The sequence below is a fragment of the Podarcis pityusensis genome (genome assembly GCF_964106645.2).
Source record: "Podarcis pityusensis genome assembly, chromosome: 2".
Taxonomy (NCBI): Eukaryota; Metazoa; Chordata; class Lepidosauria; order Squamata; family Lacertidae; genus Podarcis; species Podarcis pityusensis.
In genome coordinates this window covers 118,615,711-118,640,017 of record NC_138029.1, presented here as the reverse complement: position 1 = coordinate 118,640,017, position 24,307 = coordinate 118,615,711, and the positions used below count along the sequence as shown (strand labels likewise).

The window sequence follows — 24,307 nt, the reverse complement described above, 5'->3', positions numbered from 1 at the left end:
CTGGACCTGTGCTTTTCCTTCTCTAGGTGACCTGTGTGGCCTGACATGTACCTTCTTTCAGCTGATATTATTCTTTCGTATAGGGGTAGCCAGCATGGTCCTCTGCAGATGCTACTGAATTATAACACTTCTGATCTCTGCCTATTGGCCATGCTGGTGGGGTTGGGAGTCCAGCAACATCTGAAGGGGGCAGTCGTGGCCAGATACTGCCGGGGCAGGGAGGACTATCGGTGGTGGAAGACGCGAGTGGAGCGGCGGGCAGCAGCCTGAGGAGAAGACAGGATTTCTCTCTTCCCCTCCCTTTATCCCTTTCACCCCCACCCGGAAATATCTGTGACTAGAAAGAGCCCGACCCCTTTATTTTGACCCGTTTTAGGGTCTATTGCCTTGACTTTTGTCTTTGTGGGGGTGGGAAAGAGGTTTAGGAAGCCCTTCAGGCCAGTAATGAGGTGTGGGGGGCACAACGTAAGAAGGCCGTGATGAGGGACCCCTGAGGTGGGGCCTGAGCCCCCTCCCCCAATTCCCCATTCCCAATTTACAGGCCTTCTCTATTTATCTCTATCTGCCGCCCCCCATTAAAAAGGATTGGTATGCTCTCCACCATCCCGCCTTAAAAGGTTTTTTAAAAAAAAATCTGAAGGGCACCATAATAGCTGTCCCTACGTACACCAATAGCCTGCCTTTACTTCATCATGGGGTTCTTAGGCAAATTCTCATCAAACAGCAAAACATCATCATCATCATATATTTATACCCCGCCCATCTGGTGGGTTTATTTATTTATTTGTTTGTATGTGCGCATGCAGACAATCGTTATGTCAGGGAACTGCCATCGGAGCTAGAGGCGGAGGGAAGGCTCCAGAGGGATGCCGGAGAGGGTCCCAGTAGGGAGAGAGGCAGCCCATCTGCTGGGGAAGGAAATCAGCGTAACACCAGTAGAGAAGGGGGGCAGATGGGGGAATCGGAGAGGAGGCTCCAAGACTCCTCGTCGGAGACCAGCGGAGAGAGTATGGGTACTTCCGCGCAGGGAGAGTAGGAGGAGACTTGGCGTCAAACAACTTTTATGCTGGAAAAGGTTCAAGAAACGCCCACTGACGGATTCTGCCAGTGACTGAGACAGCCACGAAGCTAGAGGCTGTCCAGTCAGAAAGGGTTCAACCAGGTAACCTAGCCGGGAGTGGCGGCAACTTACGCACGAGCAACCCCTAAACCCATTACACGTTATTATCCCATATTAAATGGCTGTGTTGGCACTTTGCGATAAATAAGTAGGTTTGGGTTGCAATTTGGGCACTTGCTCTCTAAAAGGTTCCCCACCGCTGGCTTAGGGGGTGTTTTGCTTCAAGATGTTGGGAAGGGCCACAGGTGAGCAGCAGAGCGCAGTGGTGACGCTAACTGCTCCAGCAGCGGGAGCAGTGTACATTCAGGGGTGTGGCTGGCGCGCGTCCCAGGGAGCGTGGCACGTGTCAAGGGGGTGCGCGGCAAGCAACGCACGCCCTGGAGAGCTGCTGCTGCCAGTCAGTGTAAACAATACGGAATTAGATGCACCACTGGTCTGGCTCCGTGTTCAGGCAGCTTCCTGCGTTCTTGAATTCCAACAGCTGGCCTTTAGCATCATCCCCAAATCAAAGCAAAGCATCTCTATTTGCCAGCAATCAATGCGCTCTAATGCTGCAGAATCAACACTTATGCAACTGGAGACAACAGGATACTATACCGTCGTTGAGTTTATATGTTGCAGAATTATATTCACTGGCTCCGAGAGGTTTTGAACAACCACATTTTCAACACTGGCGCCCACAACATAGGTGATCAGTTTTTTATTCTTTTCCTGTAACAGACAGGTGCAAAGTTTCATAGCTTGGGAGCCAACCATTGGTAAACACAACAACACAAAAACCCTCTTTTTTTCTTATACATTTTTGGTTGAATGAGCAATTTGCAAAAGATCTGAATTAACTGTCAGCCCTACCAGCTCTTCCTCTCCCACCCACCTCCTCTTTTTCTTTTAAATTGTTTTTTATTAATTTTGGGATTGAAAAACAAGAAACAGTACCCACAAAATTTCTAATAAGTCCACATCCAAACATCTTCCAATATTTGGCTATAATTAAACAACCACTGCCATCAAAAAGATGACAAATTCTTTGCTTCTTAAACTCTTATTATTTTTAAATATAGAAAGCAAAGAAAGCATTATTTTTAAATATAGAAAGCAAAGTTTTTTGTCGTCCCCCCCCCCCCCAACTATCACTCTACATTCTGCAGTTACCGAGCATGCTTACTCCTTGCTGGACTGATTTGGAAGAATTTTTCACCCCCTTTAAAGATTTTTGGTGCTACTTGCTTCTCGTTCTCACATGGGCTACAATTCTGGTGGGCCTCGTCACCGAAATTAGCCATTATAAGGAGTGCTGTTAAACTGCAACTGTTAGCACATGGTTCCTCAGCCCAATTCAATCTGTCTTCAAAGACATTCGTGGTCTGGACTCCCAGATATCTTCTGCATGTACCCCACCAGCAAAAGCTGTTAAAATCTGCCAGCAAAGCCCTTTCTCCAGGCACCATCCTCTCATGAGGTGAGAGGGCTACCTGTCAGGAACAGGGCCTTCTCTGTGGTGGCCTCTGGGGCAACCTTGAGAGACGCACTCTGTCTTCCTCCCCAGCCTCTTTGACAGAAATAAGGCATGTGGAAACTGAGATTGTCTGATTGTTGATATGCCTGATTTGGATCTGTTTTGGAATTTTAAGAACTGTGTACACCGCCTTGTGAACCTATGTGGAAAATCGGAAGGAAGGAAGGAAGGAAGGAAGGAAGGAAGGAAGGAAGGAAGGAAGGAAGGAAGGGCAGTCAAAAGACTATGCTGAAGGCCAACTGAAATGTGTGAGAATATTTAGAATTAGCCAAATGAACAGATATAATAAGACAAAACCAAAAAAGTGAAGTGAAAAAGGAATGGGAGTGCCTAAATGAATACCTTAAAAACCAAGGTTCGAGGCAGAAATCTGGCTGAGTTTGGAATAATCTTGTGAAGTGAAAGGATAAGAAAGAGGGATTTATATCTAGATGCTAGGATAGAGATGATAAGGAAAACAAGAAAACAGGAAGATACAATGAGAGGTAAAGGAGGTGCTGTGGGATTGGTGGAAGTCAATGTTTGTTTTTCTTTTTCGTGTTTATATTATTAACTTGTAAGATATGGATTTGGGGTTTTTTGTATGCTGGTTTTTGTGTTTTGTATATTGTTATTTTCTGATATTTTTCGTGTTGTTGTGTGGAAAATACTAATAAAATTTACTTTAAAAAAAGAAAGAAAGAAATGTGTGAGAGGGAGATTCTGGAGCTTCCTCTTGCCATTTGCCTCCTGATCTGCCTGTGCCATTTGGCAGTGGCCATGTTTACCTGAAACAGCGAAGTTGTTCCGAAGAAAGAAAACTGGATCTTTGTGTGATCTTCTGGCTCAAAGGACTGGGCCTCCAAGTAACCCTTCAGCAGTTCTGGCAAAAATATGGATGCCAGCGCCATGTCAAAGGGTGCCTGGCGGATATCAATCTGCATGGAAGAGAAAATGTTTGGGGGGCTAGAGTCACCTCCAGACAAAACTACAGATGGTCACATATCCTCCTCCTCCTCACACCCGTGTGCCTTTCCAAGTTCCCTATGTACATCTAAGCCACAGTCCAGAGAGCAAAGCCCACTTTTACCCCATTTTTCAGTGGAAGAGTGGGAAACTTTGACTTAGCAGCCCTCTGGACCTGGCAGGAACCGGTCGTGGGGCAGAAGGACAGAGTCAAAAGAAGGGCCTCTTACCTGTGGATCCATTGCAGAGTCATAGGATATGACCCCAAAAGCAACTCCCTTGAAATTCACGGGATCTGGGCGCATGAGAGCCAAAGCCAGCCTTGGGAGAACGATGGACTCACTTTTCCCACTGAAGCTCAGCTTGAAACCTATTTGTTCCAGTACCTTTAAAATGCTAAACAACAAAGGGAACAAGACAAGTGAGCTTTGTTTTATGGCTCTCACAACTAGACGGTGGTATCCCCTTCTCTCTCATTATCAACCCATGTATTATTCTATTTGGTCCTTACTACACCAACATACGTGGGACACGGGTGGCGCTGTGGGTTAAACCAAAGAGCCTAGGACTTGCCGATTGGAAGGTCGGCGGTTCGAATCCCCGCAATGGGGTGTGCTCCCGTTGCTCGGTCTCTGCTCCTGCCAACCTAGCAGTTCAAAAGCATGTCAAAGTGCAAGTAGATAAATAGGTACCGCTCCGGCGGGAAGGTAAACGGTGTTTCCGTGCGCTGCTCTGGTTCGCCAGAAGCGGCTTAGTCATGTTGGCCACATGACCCGGAAGCTGTACGCCGGCTCCTTCGGCCAATAAAGCGAGATGAGCACCGCAACCCCAGAGTCGGCCATGACTGGACCTAATGGTCAGGGGTCCCTTCACCCTTTACCTGTATGCTATGTATGTATGTATGTATAATTTATTTATTATTTATTATTTATTATTTATTAATTACTACTACCACTGTGAGAATAGGATGCTGGACTTGATGGGCCATTGCCTGTTCCAGCAGCCAGTCGCTTGGCTGCAGTGATGCTTGTTGAATGGTTTCTTTAAATGTAAAGGTTCATCATTGTTCCACCCGATGTGTATGTCTTTAAGGGGCCAGAGCAAGATAACGAGACCCAGCTTTACAGCTGTGAAACATAGCAGGTGCTGCTGAGTTGTATTGATTAAGCTGTGTCAGCAATTGGGTGTAGTATACAAGGAGCAGCACCTAGCTCTCCCATTACCCTGGGGGATGGGTTGGTGGTTGGGTCATGTTTGTTTGTTGATGTATTTAGTGTAAAAGGAGTTTTTGTTTTTAATTAAAAGCTTGTTTAAGTTATTTTTGAGTCCCTTTTTAATGCATGGTCTCCCCAGCAAGCTCTCTGCGCTACTAAACTGCAAATAGCCAACACTGAATTACCGTATTTTTTGCTCTAGAAGACTCACTTTTTCCCTCCTAAAAAGTAAGAGGAAATGTGTGTGCGTCTTATGGAGCGAATGCAGGCTGCGCAGCTATCCCAGAAGCCAGAACAGCAAGAGGGATTGCTGCTTTCGCTGCACAGCGATCCCTCTTGCTGTTCTGGCTTCTGAGATTCAGAATATTTTTTTTCTTGTTTTCCTCCTCCAAAAACTAGGTGCGTCTTGTGGTCTGGTGCGTCTTATAGAGCGAAAAATACGGTAAGTGGGCAAATGGAGGACAGGAGCAAATCATGCCTCCTCGTAGCGTTAGGAAGCCTGCCTCCAGTTTCACAGTTTTTCACACCATCTGCTACCCAAAAAGGTGCTGAAGTGAGAAACAAAAACAAAAAAAGACACTTGTTTGGTCCTGGTTTGGAAGCAGCCTTCAGATTTTTCAGCTCGGCTTGTAGCAATTGCAGACTACGTTTCCTAGTAAGCGCTTGCATGCATCTTGAATCTGGTTGTCCTAAGGGTGAAGGGGAGGGGATAGAGCAGCCCAGACGCCCCTGGCCTGGATTCCGCTGCCCTAGGAATCTGCCCGCCCTGCCTATGACCCTGATGTGAAAAAACAGCCTAATTTAACTAGAGAAAAGGTGCTGTGTAAAAGCTGCTACTCAGATCACTACAGCTTGGCAGGCTACAGTAGGAGGGCGAACACTGTGGGGAGAATCACGACACAACCCAGCGCTTTTTATTTGGCAAGTCTATAGTCTATTTTCAGCCCCCCAACATAACGTTTGATTCCCAGGTGTTAAAAAATGAGAGGCTGAGGATCCCACATTGCATTTCAAAGACCCTGACAATTTTAGGCACCTCCTCCATATCCCAAACTCATCCCCCTACCAGGAGATTGGTTTAGGTCCAGGGTTGAACCAGCAGCCTTTGGAGTGAATCTGGCTGCCAAAATGGATTTGGTCCACAGTCAGCAAGCTTTAAATGAGTTGCTGCATTTTGATTCAATTGCCTCCCCCATTCTGAGCATTTTCACCAGGGGGGATGATAGCGCTTCCACTGCTCTTGGGGCCTGGTCTCACCACCCGCCATGATTCTGTGGAGGATTTCGCCCCGTTGGGGATTCCTAGCTTGCAGGATTCAATCTGTCTTTAACATACAGTCACCACTTCTGGTACATCCTTCTCTGCTCTTCTTAAAAAGTTTGCATCCAGAGATAACTGGTTCTCTCCATTCCAAGAGGTTTCTGTTGTGCCCACTATAGTGTTATAGATTTGGGGGGTGCGGAACCCCCTAACCCTAGAAATTAATAAATGGTAGGGATTTTGATTATTTTGAGTAGTGAAGGGAAGATTGGAGGCCAGTGGAAAAGTACAGGCTAAATTTCCTTTCAAAGCCAGGGCCTCACCTGGGGTTAGAGACATTAACGTGACAAAAAGTGTTGATGGTCTTTCTAAGAGGATCTTGGGTCTGGGAGAAAGAAGGTTGCCAGGGTAACTGGGTGTGAAGTGACAGGAAAAGAGAGTCTTTAGCGAGGTGTGCTGGGAAGAAGAAGGAGAGAACCAAGAGAGAGATCCATCTTGGGCAGGCTGGCTGAAGGCTGGCTGGGAGAGATGCTTTTGACTGCTATGGGGAACAAGTTCCTCTTGAAAGGACCATGCTGTGAGATCCAGACTCCCTCCATGTAGACTGCATGCCATGAAGGAGGGCCCTCCTACACTAGCCCTTCCCTGACAAAGTTTCCTTTATGAATGTTGGGTTTGGGGGGAAGGGGTTAATACAAGGGAGTATTAAATCCCCTAGCCAGGCTTTGCAAAGCTTGTTCCCTCCAAATGTTTGTGAACTACAACTCCCAGCAGCCAGCATGGCTGTATACTGTGGCAGCTGATAGGCGTCAGAGGCAAATGAGAACAGGAGCACAAAAACTCTGGAGAATAAGCAGCTGGGCAAAGGCTGTCCTAGTAAAGGTAAAGGGACCCCTGACCATTAGGTCCAGTCGTGACCGACTCTGGGGTTGCAGCGCTCATCTCACTTTATTGGCCAAAGAAGCTGGCATACAGTTTCCGGGTCATGCGGCCAGCATGACTAAGCTGCTTCTGGCGAACCAGAGCAGCGCACGGAAACGCCGTTTACCTTCCCACCGGAGTGGTACCTATTTATCGACTTGCACTTTGACGTGCTTTCAAACTGCTAGGTTGGCAGGAGCAGGGACCAAGCAACAGAGCTCACCCCGTCGTGGGGATTCAAACCACCGACCTTCTGATCGGCAAGTCCTAGGCTCTGTGGTTTAACCCACAGCGCCACCCGCACCCCAAGGCTGTCCTAGTTACACTTTAAAGTCACACAAGGATCCTTCTTTCCTGTGTGGGTAGCAACTGATTCTCTGGCAAGACCCCTTACCTGTTGATCTGTCCTTGCAAGCCCTGGGCGTTGGTAGCCTGTGTCAGAATGATATCTATTATTTGTAATGCTTTCCTTGCCAGCGCCTCGCTGATCTCCTCACAGTTGGCAATTTCAGTGAGCTTGCTCACAAGGACCTCGATTTTTTCCTTACTCAGCTTAGAAGAATTCAGCAGAATCAAAATGAGATCTGCCACTTCCTCAGCGTTTTCTGCAACAGAAAAAAAAGTAGGTTTTTCTTCCTCACGAATGAAGGCATCACCAGGAGGCTACTTGGTATTGGTACGGTGGTACCTCGGGTTAAGTACTGAATCCGTTCTGGAGGTTCGTTCTTAACCTGTAACTGTTCTTAACCTGAAGCACCACTTTAGCTAATGGGGCCTCCTGCTGCCGCCGCGCTGCCACTGCACAATTTCTGTTCTCATCCTGAAGCAAAGTTCTTAACCTGAGGTACTATTTCTGGGTTAGCGGAGTCTGTAACCTGAAGCGTATGTAACCCGAGGTACTACTGTATTGGTATGGGGATGAACATGCCTTTCTTTCTCTCGAAGGAGGCAGACCTGGGAATGGTAGTCAAGGAAGGATATAGGCTTATAAGGATCTAGAAACCTGTCTGAACAAGTTGCCTTGCCCAGGGACCTGAAAGACCTTGTTCTCTGGTCTGTGGCTCCTGACCTTGTACAGGTGAGGCAACTCCTGGCCAAATTTTATGGGTCTCACCATTATCCCAAGGCTCCTTGCTGGATTTCCATCCCACAAACCTTGTGTGAGCTTGGCCACAGGCAGGGCACCCAAGAACGTGGACCCGTTGTTCACCCCACCCCCAGAGAGCCACGCTCACGAAGTCAGCACAAGTTCAGATTCCTAGCAAAGTTGAAAGCTGTAGTGTTCAGGTGGGATTGCTATGAGGAGTTATAAAAATATGGAGCACGCCATTTGCGTCAGAAATGAAAGCATTGCGTTGACTGGGCTTCAGCCATTTGATATGATTTCTGATCAATCCACGCCTCTGCATCTCTGTCCTATTTCTCTTGCTTGACAAGTCACGTACACAGACCAGTTGCCGGTTGCTTCACCAGGCATAAAGATATTAGGTAGCTTTGATTTAGCTTCTCTTGGTTTTGTTAATCTTAGGGCCAGGAAGAGAGTTCACAAGGAGATGATAAAGATGCCTATCTTTCCATGCCATCCTCCCTCTCCTGTTTACTGCTGTTTATGACCTCCGGGGTTTGCTAAAAGCATTCCTCCTTGATTCCTATTTTATTTACTCCTATGTATGCATGCTCAGGGACGCGGGTGCCGCTGTGGGTTAAACCAGAGAGTCTAGGGCTTGCCGATCAGAAGGTCGGCGGTTCGAATCCCCGCGACGGGGTGAGCTCCCCTTGCTCGGTCCCTGCTCCTGCCAACCTAGCAGTTCGAAAGCACGTCAAAGTGCAAGTAGATAAACAGGTACCGCTCTGGCGGGAAGGTAAACGGCGTTTCCGTGCGCTGCTCTGGTTCGCCAGAAGTGACTTAGTCATGCTGGCCACATGACCCAGAAGCTGTACGCCAGCTCCCTGGGCCAATAAAGCAAGATGAGCGCCGGCAACCCCAGAGTCGGCCACGACTGGACCTAATGGTCAGGGGTCCCTTTACCTTTACCTTTATGCATGCTCAAGTAGGAAATAGTTTCTTTGTAGTTACAAGGATTTCACTGATCTGACTTTGCCCCGCGTGGAGATATTTTTGAAATGCTCAGAGGACATCTGATTGGTTCTTACAAGCACTGTGTTAAAAGTTCTTTTGTTAATAAAGGGACCTGGGCCAGGGTGTGACAGATTATTATTCGCACTTCCTCCCAGAGTCTTGCTGGCCAAGCCTCGTGTGTATTCTATTAATCAGAGTCCAATCCTTCCTTGCTTTGGGAACGCAACAAAAGCCGCCCGGGAGAACCAGCATAAAAGGAGCCTGCTGACTCTGAGCACAAGATCCCTCTCCTCCCTTGAGTTTTCCAGAAACTGACATTCAGAAGCATTGCTGGCTCTGACTGTGAAAGCAGGGCAGAGCTGTCATGGCTAGTGGCCATCGATAGCCCTCTCCTCCTCCACGAATTCCTTCAATCCTCTTTTAAAGCCATCCAAATTGGTGGCTATCGCTGCCTCTTGCGTCAACAAACTCCATGTGCCGCATGAAAGAGGACTTTCTCTTCTATGTCCTGGAAACCCCTGACCATTGGTTACGTGGGCTGCTAGAACTGCAGCCAAGCAACACCTGGAGGTCTACAGGTCCCCTGTCCCTGGTGTTTGAAGGAACAGACAAACAATAACCTCAGGACATCATGGATAAGAGGATACAGAGAGGACATATGATAGCCAGTGCTTTTCTCCATGGTACTCATCATGAAGCTGCTACAGTAAGTGCCACACATTTAACCAGTGCTTTTCTTCTAAAGACAAAAAGGTGCCAGTACTGTGTACCTTTGAGCACCCCCAGAACCAAAGCTATTGGCAAAACCTATTGGTGTTTCGCAACTTTCGGACTAGTTGCAGGACCTTAGCGAGACCTAGCAGAGTAAACGCAGAATCCACAGAAGCAATTGGCGACTTGGCTGCAGACAGGATAGACGAAGCAGAAACCAGGAACTTGTAGTTAGGTGTTTATTATATACAGTGGACTATTTACAGGAACAGAACACGGATCTTTTGCTAGCTCTCTCATACACAACTCACAACTCCTACACTGACACACAGAACTCTGAACACTGAACACTGAACTCTGAACTAACACATTCCAGTTAGTAGGCCATTAATTATCACTCCTCAGAGAGAGCTTGACCAATCAGGGAGCTGTCTCCATGCCTCTGTTATCACCAGGCAGACCTACTCCTTCAGATTGCTTTCTGGCTGTCTGCCAAACCTTAATTGACTCTGTGTGAGTAGCTGCACGTATTCAGATTTCCCAACAAAAGCCTGATGGTAGCCATCTTCAAATATCTAAAGGGCTGTCCCATGGAAGATGGAGCAAGCTTGTTTTATCCTGCTCCGCAGAGTCGGACCCATATCCCAATTTTTCCAGTTACAAAAAAAGGAGGAAATTCCAACTAAACATCAGGAAGAACTTTCTGACAGTAAGAGGTGTTCAACAGCGGAATGGTCTCTCCCAGATGGTGGTGGACATTCCTTCCTTGGAGGTTTTTAAGCAGTGGTTAGATGGTCATCTGCCATATTTAATCTAGTTGAGGTTCCTGCATTGCAGCAGGTTGGACTGGATTACTCTCGGGGGTCCCTTCCAACTCTACAATTCTATGATTGTATGTCAAGCAAAGAAAACCCACTTACCCACTGTGATGGTCATGTTTTTCAGTTCCATGATAGTATTAGGTAGCGTTTGCACCAGCTGGCACACAGTCAGGTTTTGTCTCCTCCAATAAGCATTTCCCGTGTTGATATTAATCACACTTCAAAATGTAAAGGAGAGAAAGAGAAACCAAGAGAAATTAAGAGCATGCATTACCGAGACCACATAATGCCGGTCTTGAAAGATCTACATTGGCTCCCAGTACGTTTCAAGGCACAATTCAAAGTGTTGGTGCTGACCTTTAAAGCCCTAAACAGCCTCAGTCCAGTACACCTGAAGGAGCGTCTCTACCCCCATCGTTCTGCCCAGACACCGAGGTCCAGCGCCGAGGGCCTTCTGGCGGTTTCCTCACTGCGAGAAGCCAAGTTACAGGGGACCAGGCAGAGGGCCTTCTTGGTAGTGGCACCCCCCCCCCCCCCGTGGAACACCCTCCCACCAGATGTCAAAGAGAAGAACAACTATCAGACTTTTAGAAGACATCTGAAGGCAGCCCTGTTTAGGGAAGCTTTTAAAGTTGAACAGACCACTGTATTTTATTACTTTGTTGGAAGCTGCCCAGGGTGGCTGGGGAGACCAAGCCAGATGGGCGGGGTATAAATAATAAATTATTATTATTATTATTATTATTTATTATTATTATTAATTAAGCAGGACTGTCAGGAACCGTGCTGTATCATTCTGGGCCTGGGGAACAAGGACAGCAGTCGCAGGCTTCAGAGAGCACAGAGGTGCGTCGCATAGAAGCATGATGAAAGCCATCTTAAAATATCTCAGGGACCTACCCATGGAAGAGGGAGCAAGGCTTCAGAGAGCACAGAGGTGTGTCACATAGAAGCATGATGAAAGCCATCTTAAAATATCTCAGGGACCTACCCATGGAAGAGGGAGCAAGCTTTTCTTCTGTTCTGGAGAGTAGGGCACAAACCAATGGCTTCGAGTTACAAGAAAGGAGATTCCAACTCGACATTAGGAAGACCTTTCTGACAGTTAAGAGCCGTTCAACAGTGGAAGGGAGAACCTCAGAACATGGTTGACCATCCTTCGTTGGAGGTTACTAAGCCGAGATTGGATGGCCACCTGTCAGGCATTGTTTAGCTGTGATTCCTGCACTGCAGAGGGTTGGACTGGATAACTCCAACTCCAATGAGTCTATGCATTTAATCTTGTCTTCCTGTTTGGCGGCCATGGCGAACGGCTGCCCATTGCATCAGAGCTGTCTCGCACGGAATATTTTGAGGATGAGATGGGAGTAATCACCCTCCCAAACCCCCCAGGGTCGGGGGGAGGCAGCTCCACCCACAGATCACCCAACACTTGCTCCCAGTCTGGAAGGAATGAGGGGGCTGGGGGGGGTTGGGTGTAAAGCACCATGCATTTCTTTGGAAACTCTCCAAAGCTGTCGCCATGAGCAACAAACACTTGCTTTTTAAGATGAAATTTGGACTTAATTAACGGGCATGCTCTGAACGAGGGGAGATAAAGAATTCTGCTAACTGATTCAGCCATTGGGGTACCAAAGGATTCGAGTGGAAGAAGGATTATCATCATCATGGGACTGGTATGTTGGAACGGAAGTGGGGTGAACCTCCATTATTTCCTTTTGTTATATTTTCCATTTGCTATCTTACTTGGCAAATCTCCCTGGAAGGACTGCCTGCCTGAAAGAAAGATTACTTCATTATTGTTATGATTAAGGTTTAACTACAGAATTAACTGTGTGGAATTGGTTTATGAATTTTGCAATTACTTTTAACAGATCAATAAAAGAATAGACAATGGAAATTATGGTTTCTAGCTAAAGTACAGGCTTATTTGTCTTGGAAGGAGATAAAACAAAGAAGTTTGGATACCGTATTTTTCCATCTATAAGACGCCCCCAAGTATAAGACTATTTTGGGGGACTCAGATTTAAGAAAATGGGGGGAAGACATTATTTTTTAGGGGGAAAACCTAGTCTTATACGCGGAAAAATACGGTATATGCCTGGTACAAATAGCGGAAAGCCAGATTTCCTCCAGCTTGGGATGTGTTACAGTGGAATTTACAGGAGTGAGAAGTGAAAGTGAATTGCCACGGACAGATTGTTGGAGTAGAAAGAGGTAAACAAAGAAAATAAACATGAAGGATTTTTTTCCACACAGAATCATACTATATTGGTCTAATCCGCCTGCTAGATGAACTCAGAGGCTGTTAAAAACAATATCGGAATGGCTTATTGGAACTACCTGGACTAATTAAGAGAAGCAGCAAAATTGTGAGTGAGATCATTGCTCCCCGAACCTCAGAGCATGGGAAGTCAACCAAAGACTTATAATTTGGTATAAAATTTGGATCGTTCAATTATTTTATAATTTGGAATTTTTTAATGTGGCTTTTATTGGATTGTTAAAATGGAAAACTTAATAATTTTTTTAAAAAAATCTTGTCTTGTAAAAGGCCTTGAAAGCGCTGTTGCTTTCATGTAAACTGCCTTATGAACCTTCACAGAAAGGTAGGGTATAAAAGCATTCATACAGGTGAAATGTGTTGAGGTTGAGGAAGAAGAGAGAAGGACCCACAACTCACCACGCTCTGGTAGCAGATTGGTCTCCGTTCATCTTGCAGGGCTGAGATGCCACAGTGGCAGGAGCTGTCTCCGGCCACTCGTAGGTCCCCTTGTATTTGGATGGCGGTGTGTGCTGAGAGCAGTTCTTTAGGTCTTGGAGCAAGAGCAGACAATGAGAGCCAATTCCACTGGACTCAGCCAATCCAGCATCCTTTCCCCCAACAACCTCCAGGGCATGAAGGCAAGAGCCCTTCCCCCTGTTTTGCTGCCCAGCAAACGAATAACACTGGGCAACAATTTTTTACTTTTTGAATGTTGTCTAGATTTCTACAACTGATTTAGGGTATTTTTGCACTGCTGAATCAGAAAATGGCATCCGTTTCTCTCCATCAGGTCAGGTATTTGAGCTATGTTGATTTGAAAAAAATCAGATCTTGTGACAAAATCGATTACATTTTTGTGGCATTATCAGCTGATTTTTGTCAACACATATCATCCTAAATATGTTTTTAAGAGAAAAAAATGTTTTTCCAACAACATATATTGATTACCTGATAGAAACATCGATTACTGTAAACTGAATGGTGGGCATTGATAAAGGTAAGTACACGTAAATTGCATGTTGCTTCACCATTTTTCAAACTTCAGGGCTTGAACTTCCGTTTCTTGGAACTCCTGGAATGCTCAGTGGCAGGGAGGTCTCTCTTCAGAGTCCAACAGTAGTCAGCCATCATGACTGCGTCCCAGCGACCCTGATACCTGGTCTCCATCTCTTTCATTTCCTAATGGAATCTCTCCCCCTGCTCGTCACTCATTAAACCCAGGTTCTCAGGAAACCGGTCCATATGTGAAAATAGGTAGTGCATCTTGACGCTCATGTTGCAGCCCAGGTTTCTGAAAGCAGTCAGCATGTTGTTGACAAGTTCTGCGTAGTTTCTGGCCTTATTGTTGCCGAGAAAGTTCTTCACTACCAGAACAAATGCCTTCCACGCTTCCAGTTCCACTTTGTTCATTGAGTTTCCGAACTCTGCATCTCTGATGAGCTGACGGATCTGAGGACTGTCAAAGATGCCAGCTTTTAACTTCTCTATGGTCAGTCATGGAAAAGCCTGGCACAAGTAAGTGAAGCAGTCACCATCCTTGTCCAGAGCCTTGGTGAACTGCTTGATTAAGCCGAGCTTGATGTGCAGGTGGGAAGAGTATTCTGTTTCTGTCCACCAGAGGGTCGTTGATGATGTTCCTTTCTTTGCAAGGCACCAATTCCTCCCGCACAGGCCAGTCCTTCTTCGTGTAATGCTGAGCACGGTCCCTACTATCCCACATGCACAGAAAACATGGGTACTTGGTGAAGCCAGACTGTTGTCCCAACAAAAAGTTCACCATCTTCAGGTCAACACAAATAAACCACTTAAGTTGATCATAACCAATTTTCTCCAGCACATGCTTCACCGCTTTATAGTTCTCCTTCAGTGTAGTCAAGTGAGCCAGGTTGCCGTTGTGTAGCAGAACACATTTCAGTGATTGCTTGCTGCTGTCAGTGAACAGTCTCCAATCTTTGGGTTCGTACTGTGGCACTCCAAGCTTGAGCAGAAGCTGCGCAATATCTGCACAGTACACCAAGTCCTTCTCTTCCGAGAAAAAATGGAGGTACTCTTGATGCCTGTTGCGGAAGAATCTGATGCGAGCACTGTCAGAGAGGAGTTTTTTCCCCTTCAATCTGGATGCCAACAGTTCGGCAGAGTCCTTTGACAAGCTGAGGTCACGAACTAGATCATTCAGCTCCTTTTCGGAAAATGTATGTGGAGCATCATCTTCAAGAACCACTTCTTCTTCTTCATGTCCTTCAACACTGGAGGCATCTTCGTCACTAATGTCAGGAAGGAAGTTCTCCAAAGATAGGCACTGGAATTTCATCACAATGAGCTACAGGACGACATGCTGATTGAAGATCAGCATACTTGAGGCTGCTCCGGTTCTTTGTGTTGATCCCAGTCACATCAACAGCGCAGAAGTAGCAGTCAGTGACATGGTTTGTTGGCTCCCTCCAAACCATGGGAATTCCAAAGTTCAGACTCCTCTTGCCATTGGTCCACCCACGTAGAGTCTCGGTGCATGCCTTGCACACCATGTGTGGCGCCCAAGCTTTATCCTGGTCACCAAGTTTAATACCCAAATAAGCATGGTAAGCAACTTTATGCTTTGCCGCACCAATTTATGGAAGATTTTGAGGTTTTATGACTTCAAACTGATCCCTTTTCAACATAATCACCCAGAACTATCGGACCTGAATACTTCTTGTCATTAAAATAATCATTTCCAATCAAAACAATTATTCGACATGGCATTTTACCCCCACCAACTTCTCCTAAAATGCTCCACACAAGCATATATGTGAACAAAAACGTAAAAAAAGACATGTGGCCATAGCTCAAAAACTTGACCTGATTGAGCAAAACCAATGTGATTTTTGGATTCAGCGCATCAGATTTGTCCTAAATCAACTGAAAAAATGCAGACAACAAATTTGTTATTGACCAGTGTAATCAGTGGCAGCCGGCTTCTAAAAGTGGAGATTCTAGCTGTCATGGCTGATAGCAGTTAGTCCAGCCCTGCATGCATTTGTCTTAACTCCCTTCTAAAACTGCCATCACATCCACAGTATACTGCTATTGAATTGTATATATACAGCAGTGAATTTACCAGATGATGGTAAAGAGATCTCTTCATATATAGTGGTACCTTGGTTCTCAAACTTAATCTGTTCCGGAAGTCCGTTCCAAAACCATAGCATTCCAAAACCAAGGCACACTTTCCCATAGAAAGTAATGCAAAACGGATTAATCCGTTCCAGACTTTTAAAAACAACCCCTAAAACAGCGATTTAACATGAAGCTTACTATCTAACAAGGCCACCCATCCACAAAATGAAAGCAATCATCAATGTACTGTACTATAAAATAAATAAGACAGCATTGTAGATGATAAAAATTAAAAATAATTTTTTTTCTTAATTGCACTGACGATAGCCATTATTTGGATGGGGGGCTTTTATCCATTTCCACAGTCACACAATCAAGTAATCAGTAGCTGAACAGGGTTCCACACAGTCACAAAAACAAATTAACCAAAAAAGCCTCAAAAACAAAAACGCAAAATAAATAGCAAAAACAAAAGCGCCAAACTTAAACTGTTCCGGAAGTCCGTTTGACTTCCGAAATGTTCGAAAACCTAGGTGTGGCTTCTGATTGGTGCAGGCGCCCCAGAAACAATAGCTGACAGCCGCATTGGACGTTCGGCTTCCGAAAAACCTTCAAGAAACGGAACACTTACTTCCAGGTTTTCAGTGTTTGAGAACTGAGGCGTTTGAGTACCAAGGCATTTGAGAACCAAGGTACCACTGTATATATACAACAGTTAATTTACCAGGAGATGGTAAAGTGATCTCTTCACACACAGAGATTTATATTGGCCGGGGCTCCGCTCACACCCACCACAATGAAAATTGCGTTTCCCTTTTCCTTTGAGGGCACAAAGTGCAAAATTGCAACCCAGCAATTCCTTTATTGGAGAGAGAGCCAGCGGGGTGCAGAAACTGGCATGCTCACAGCAACAGATGTTGTGGCAGGGCTGCACTACTCACCTGACCTCTGTTCAACTGAGCCTTGAGGCCACAGACAGCCGGGTTCAAATCCCCTCCCAGCCACAAAGCTCACTGCGTCATCTTGCGCTGTTCACCATCTTTCAGCCTAGCCTACCGCGGAGGGTCATTGTAAGAACAGAAAACGGGAAACTGGGTGTGCTGTTTTGCGCTCCTTGGGGGCATAGCTGTCAACTTTTCCCTTTTCTTGCGAGGAATCCTATTCGGAGTAAGGGAATTTCCCTTTAAAAAAGGGAAACGTTGACAGCTATGCTTGGGGGGTGGTCAGGATTAAGAAACCACCATTTTCTGTTTTAGTAGTGTGCCACTTTCCCACAGAATTGTGCCCAAAGTGGCTCACAGCAACAAACCAAGCAAGCCTTCATTCTAACAACTATGTTCTCAGCAGGCATTTCAAAGAAGGTTTTTTGCCCCCTGGTTTTGTGCTTAACTTTTAACTGATTTCTGCAGTGTATTCCTGTATTATAACCTCTCCTGCATTTCTGCTGTAAAGTGCTTGGAAGCTGAGGGGTTGAGCAGTAGATAAAATTGCTAAACTGAAAAATGTACTAGAAGTAACCACCACAACAGTAAGTAAATACAGTGGTACCTCTGGTTACGAACTTAATTCGTTCCGGAGGACCATTCTTAACCTGAAACCTGAGGTACCACTTTAGCTAATGGGGCCTCCCGCTGCCACCACGCGATTTCTGTTCTCATCCTGAGGTAAAGTTCTTAACCCGAGGTACTACTTCCGAGTTAGCAGAGTCTGTAACCCAAAGTGTTTGTAACCCAACGTACCACTGTACACACACACACACACACACACACACAATCAATCAATCAATCAATCAATCCATGCAACACTGTATTACCCAGCACAAATAAGCCAACCTCGATTTAACAGCTTAAATCTGATGGATACATTACCTAAGTAAACAACGGCGACATCTTTAGATTCCATTGAAAGAGGCTTCTCAGTATAATTGCCATTCAAGGCAGCCTGTAACTTTCCCCTGATGGTTTCTCTGGGTTTGTCAGATGTGGCCTTGATGACAGACTTTGAGGAAAAGCTGAAAGCACAACAGACAGACAGACAGACAGACAGACACTTGCACTTTGTATTGGGGCTCAACCTTGGCATCTCTTTCCAATACAGACTTCTACCTCTGCCCCTAAGCCAGTGCAGAGAGCATTTCCCTCATTTCTGAAGACACAAAGGGAACCCTCACAGATCAGGGATCAGGGGAGGTTCTTCTGGCTCAGAGGATGGCCAGTCGATCAATCATTTATTATACAGTCACAAGGGCATGAAGCTCAAAGGGTGTTGCTGCCAACGAACGTCCCGTCAACGTCTTTGTCTAGAAATGGTGAAACTGCAACCAAAGCTGGGGCAGCCTTCCACCAGCACTAACACACTAATGATGGAGCTGGTTTGGGAAAGGAGGAGGAGCGTCTCTCATAACTTCCAAGGGGCTTTAACAGGGTTTTCACATTAAGTCCTTTCCGAAGGTTGGTTCCAGTATGTATCTGAGCACAATTCAAAGTGCTGGTGCTGACCTTTAAAGCCCTAAACGGCCTCGGCCCAGTATACCTGAAGGAGCGTCTCCACCCCCATCATTCAGCCCAGACACTGAGGTCCAGCTCCGAGGGCCTTGTGGCGGTTCCCTCATTGCAAGAAGTGAGATTACAGGGAACCAGGCAGAGGGCCTTCTTGGTAGTGGCGCCTGCCCTGTGGAACACCCTCCCATCAGATGCCAAAGAAGTAAACAACTATATGACATTTAGAAGACATCTGAAAGCAGCCCTGTTTAGGGAAGTTTTTAATGACTGATGTTTTAATGCATTTTTTATCTTTTGTTGGAAGCTGCCCAGAGTGGCTAGGGAAACCCAGCCAGATGGGCGGGGTAGAAATATTATTATTATTATTGTTATTATTATTATTATTATTAATTGAGTCAGCCAGTCCTATGGATTTCCACAGTGCTCATTTACTGGAAAAGGCTGCTGGGGTGGGCGAGTTCCTTTTGAAACACAGGAGGCTGCCTTGTACTAAGTTGGACCATTGCTCCGTCTAGCTCAGGCTGAGTACGCATTACACCTTTAAAATACATTCAGAGCACTAGATACAGGTAGGTAGCTGTGTTGGTCTGACGTCGTCGAAATAATTTTTTTTAAATGGCATTTGATGGCATCATGGACCCTGCCGAGTACTGAAGATTGTCAAGCATTGCTGGGAATTGCAAACTGCTTTGAGGTTTTCTACAATCAGGTAGCATACAAATTTTATGAAATAAACAAAAAACATAATTAGACTTGTAACTGCCAGGGGTGAACGGTGCCCAAAATTCTCTGAGGGAGGAAATGTGCTTCAAAGGTGCGCTAAAGGCATCGTGCACACACAGCCTTGGCATTGCCAGCACTGGCCGGCAGTGGCTCTCTGTGGTTTCTGGCAGCCGTTCCACCTTTAGAACAGGCATGTGGAGTTGCTGTATGTCACATGTCTGTTTACTTCCAGCACAGTCTGCTGGGAACTTCCACTGTATATAGCTTTTGCCTATGCTGCTGTTTGCTTGAACATGAAGGGAAGCAGACATGTTTTTTCCTTTGTCCTGATGCTGAATAAACGCTTGTAAATATGCTTACATATGCCTCTGTCCGCTACTTCTGTGGCAAAGAGTTCTTATCTCTGCTGGCTTGCATGCTCAGTCTCTAAAGGTCTCTGAGGCTTGAGTCGCAGTTTTGAGTTTGCCCGGCTGCTGGCCGATGTGCTGGAGCCAGCTGGGGGCCTGCCAATTGCCCCCATCTCCCCGCACGCATCCCAACAGAGACACCAGGACTGAACCTGGGATCTTCTATATGCAAAGTAGACCCCTGAGCCACGGCCCCTCCTCTTCCCATCTGCAAAGTAGCGTTCAGTTATTCACCACATGTAAAAGGTGCTTTCCCTGCAAAGCTCAAGGCAGCTGGAATCTCGAATAATTTTCGCATTTCAGAGGGAGATCCTCACTGGTGGGGAGATGCTGTGATCTGGCAACTTCATCAGTCGTTTGCCTGCCGGCTCCACAACATCAAACGAGGATTTGCTTTTCACGTCCTTGCCATAAACTTGAACATAAGAGCAGAGAGAGCCTGCTGGGTCAAGCCAAGGGCCATGTAGTCCAGAATCCTGTTCTCACACTGGCCAACCAGATGTCTCTACTGGGATGCCCACACTTGCAACTTGAACACAAGAACAGCCCTCTCTCCTCCTGCTGTTTCCAGAAGCATATTGGAGGCAGAGCCAGTGGCATGTGATGAAATGGTTCGTAGGGGAACACAGCAAGCATGCATGAGCTTCGTGCCTCCCTCCCGAAGCTGGACAGAAGCCTCCAGGGCTTTGAGAAAGAGGCGCCAGGTCTCTGGCAGGATGCCGGAGCCCTGCTGCCTCCTTCCCTAAGTAACCAAAGAAACCCCTGTGTTGCAAAGAGAACGTCAGCAATGTCTAGGGCAACACGATGACCATGTACATGTTGGGATGTGTCCAGGGAGACGGGGGCATTTGGTAGGCCCCCAGCTGGCTCCAGCCCTCTGGCCGGCAGCCGGGCGAACCCCGATTCTCAGAACAGCATCAAAAACTGCGACTCAGAGACCTTTAGAGACTGAGCACGCAAGCCAGCAGAGATAAGAACTCTTTGCAACGGAAGTAGCGGACAGAGGCATATGTAAGCATATTTACAAGCGTTTATTCAGCATCAGGACAAAAGAAAAACATGTCTGCTTCCCTTCGTGTCCAAGCAAACAGCATAGGCAAAAGCTATATACAACGGAAGTTCCCAGCAGACTGTGCTGGAAGTAAGCAGACATGTGACATACAACAACTCCACATGCCTGTTCTAAAGGTGGAATGGAACTATATCCTAACAGTACATACGCAATAGACAATCTTTTATAGAATTCCTTCAAACCATAACAAGTCCAAAATGAAATCTTTAGGCTCAAAGCTTCTGAAAATCTTTAAAAGAAGCGAGGTACCAGACTTCGTACGATGATGAAAGACAAGCTGTGAAGCTTTGTGTATTCAGCAAATATGATGTCCAACACTGAACAGTGATTCCGGATATTGACTACTGTTTCATGGATTTCTTCGTCAGTGTGGTGGGAGGATATAGAATTGCTTCATAAACCCATCTTATTTCGAATGAATGTATGCAAATGAAAATATCAAATGCTGTGGGACAGGGCTCATGTAATAATGTAGTCACTGAGCAGTTTATGAGATGGGTTTATGACTTGTTATGGTTTGAAGGAATTCTATAAAAGATTGTCTATTGCATATGTACATGGTCATCGTGTTGCCTAGACTTTGCTGACGGCCTGCTTCTCTAAAGCTGGGTGGGCTTTGAGAAGGTGTCAGGAGGGTTCTTGGACCCTCTAGGGGACTAGCCTCGTCCCCCTAGTCAGAGCATAGCCATCATGGTGAGCAGCCATCGACAGCCCTCTCTTCCTCCATGAATTTGTCCAGTTGTCTTTTAAGGTTGTCCAAGCCGGTGGCCATCGCTGCCTCCCGTTCGAACCATTTCCATCCTTTCAACGATGCCCTGTGTGAAGAAAGCCTTCCTTTCGTCTGTGTCAAATCTGCCCACGTTCCTCTACATTGGATGGTCCCACGACTTCCAATGTTATGAGAGAGAAAAGCTTTTCTCCATCCACTGTTTGTGCACCATGCGACGTTTTATAATTGCCTTTGATGTCACCCCTTTTCTCTAAAAAGCGCCAAACTCTGCAACCATTTCCCATGGGGGAGGCGCTCCATCCCCTTGATCATTTTGGCTGCCCCTTTCATGACGGCTGCCTGCCTTTGAGTAGCAACTGCTTCTAGCCTTCCTGACCCTCTGCCACTGGCCTAGATCTCCTGTGTAAGAAGGGGTGCCCCACGGAGGACCTTAAGGTCCACAAATGACAATATTTTGGAGGTCCCAGGTCGCAAGGTGGTTAGATTGGTCTCAACTAGGGTCAGGGCCTTTTCAGTACTGGCCCCGACTTGGTGGAATGCTCTGTCACAAGATACCAGGGCCCTGCGGGACTTGACATCTTTCCACAGGGCCTGCAAGACAGAGCTGTTCCGCCTGGCCTTTGGTTTGGACTCAGTCTGACCCTTATGTTTCCCTCCCCTTATGGTCTTGATTTATTGGCTATTTTAAAACGAGGCTGCATTTTAAATTGCATTTTAACCTGTATTTTAAATTGGTTTCCCCCCCCCCTTTTCTCTTTCTCCCCTATTATGTTTTTACTGTGATTTTATTGGTGTTAGCCACCCTGAGCCCGGCTCTGGCCGGGAGGGCAGGGTATAAATAAAATTTATTTTATTATTATTATTATTATTATTATTATTATTATTAAACCACCCCCTCTTCATCAGCTTGCCACTTCCTGGAAACATTTGTGGCCCGTTCTAAGCGCTTGACATTACATGGGTTAATGGTGAGGCCTGTGGCAACATATCCCAGAATCCTCAGCAATGTGCATGTAGATTCTGCAGCATGAGCACAGCAAATGTGCAAATCACTTTCCGGAGGCAGAAAGTACAGAAACAACTACTTGAGGAAAATGAACAGCCTACCTTTCAGGAGCCTGCTTTTCATCGCTCTTCAGTTCACAATATGCAAAGTAAAAAAATAAAAAAATAAAAAAGAGGCGATTACTAAGGAATGATATCTTAAGTGCAAGAGCTCAATCAAGATGATTTAGCAGAAGAAAGGCAGCTGATTAGCTCATACTTGTTGCAATGAAATATTCTAACGTCAATTGCCCTCCGTGTGCTATGAATGCCTTTGGCACGACACCATGTTTCTCTGACATCACACGGCATTTTGAGTAGTCCCTTAGTTTGTCTATTAAATGCTCTGATAATTGCCTTCTGCAGTTTTTCACTCTGTGATGAGGAAAAACTGAAAGTCACTCAGCTCTCCTGGAACATTTGGAGCAATTTAAAGCAATTTCAGGTTCCTTGGATACAGGAAATCTCAAAAGGGTGACTTTGGGGGTTGGGGGGGGAGGAACAGCCAGTTCTGAAAAATGGATGTACCTGAGGACGGGAAAGGGAGATTCTATGAAGCAAACCAAAACCATTTATATTGTTACACGATTGGGGCCAGGGGTCAGTCTGGATTATATCTGTGGATTCCTCCAGGGCCTGCTACTCTAGTTTAGAATCTAGCAGAAAAGGCTGCTGAACCAGTCAGACCATTTTCTTTGTAAGATAATGACTTTAGCTGTCTAGTTAAGTACCACCATTGACATGTCCAAAGAGGCTGCTCTGTTGCCATAGAAACAAATGGAGGCAGGTATAAAGACAACAGGCAGGATGCTAGGACGGAGGCATCATCCTAGGACGGAGAATAGGTGTTTGTGAGTTTTGGCTGATGCTGGAAGCGGGATATACAGGGGCTTGTATTACTGTGTGCTGACCCAAAGCTGGACTAGGGGCTTCCCTGGAAACCCCTGCAGAACCAAGATCCGTTGGGGTGTTAATGCTGTGAGCCCCTCCATTCTACAGTCAGTTTGTATATAGGTGGAGATTAAACCATATATTTTAAAGACACCACAATCTCCAATGCCCTTCATTGTAAGTAAACAAATTCTGAAAAGGCGCAGGCATCCCCGAAGTCTCTCACCACTCAAGAGACTGGAGTGAGCACAATAATATTTCCAATATTTGAGATGTAGGCCAGAGAATATTATGCATGCTTAAATTCAACTGGAAACCAAGAAGACAGTTTCCAGTAAGCTCCAAAGCAGACATTACAATGGATGCAAGAACGCTCTTAACCACTCAACTCATTCTCAGCGTACGGATTTCTGACGGAAAGGCATCACTCACACACAAGCTTTCAGCAGGTTTGGGAGAACTTCAAAGTCTGCAGAAGCACAAAAGGCATATGTGGGGGGAACCCTAAAAGGGAGGAGGCAATATTCCATAACAACCCAGTGGGAACCAAGCATTATTCAGAGAGAATGGTTTGCTGCTTGACTGTGGGAGGAGAGAAAAATGGTCCATCTTGTATCTCCGAAAATACCTGGCACGACATCATTGTGCTCAGAGGTGCCTTGCCTTGACACGCACGCACACACTTTCCCCATCACTGGCAGGCAAGGGAATTCTGAGCATGATGACATCACACCACCCATATTCTCTAGGTAGGCAGATGTTACTGAAAAGAAAGGCAGGGCTGCTACTCTTGGTAGTAGCCACGACTTGCAAAATCACCATATTTTTCGCTCTATAAGACACACCCGACCATAAGACGCACCTAGTTTTAGAGGAGAAGAACAAGAAAAAAATATTCTCTCCCTCTCTGCGCAGCGCCTCTCCAGCAAAGTAGGAGGAAAAATGGAAGGGGCTTTGCAGCGCCTCTCCAGCGAAGCGAAGTCAGAACA

The 24,307-nt window shown here is 46.0% G+C and overlaps 1 protein-coding gene across 1 annotated transcript in view; it reads right to left on the bottom strand.

The window, feature by feature from the left end:
• LOC308469447 (adhesion G-protein coupled receptor G4-like) overlaps positions 1–22,566 on the bottom strand; it is a 41,238-nt gene extending 18,672 nt beyond the window's left edge. Inside the window, exons 1-8 of the mRNA XM_080991926.1 lie at positions 22,491–22,566; positions 17,819–17,961; positions 13,272–13,404; positions 10,688–10,806; positions 7,371–7,581; positions 3,812–3,977; positions 3,404–3,553; positions 1,718–1,831 (exon numbers count right to left, since the gene is read on the bottom strand). Coding sequence (XP_080848052.1) covers positions 1,718–1,831; positions 3,404–3,553; positions 3,812–3,977; positions 7,371–7,581; positions 10,688–10,806; positions 13,272–13,404; positions 17,819–17,852 — 927 coding nt within the window. The 5' untranslated portion in view covers positions 17,853–17,961; positions 22,491–22,566. The remainder of the gene's footprint in view (positions 1–1,717; positions 1,832–3,403; positions 3,554–3,811; positions 3,978–7,370; positions 7,582–10,687; positions 10,807–13,271; positions 13,405–17,818; positions 17,962–22,490) is intronic.
• Between the last annotated feature and the right edge of the window lie 1,741 nt (positions 22,567–24,307).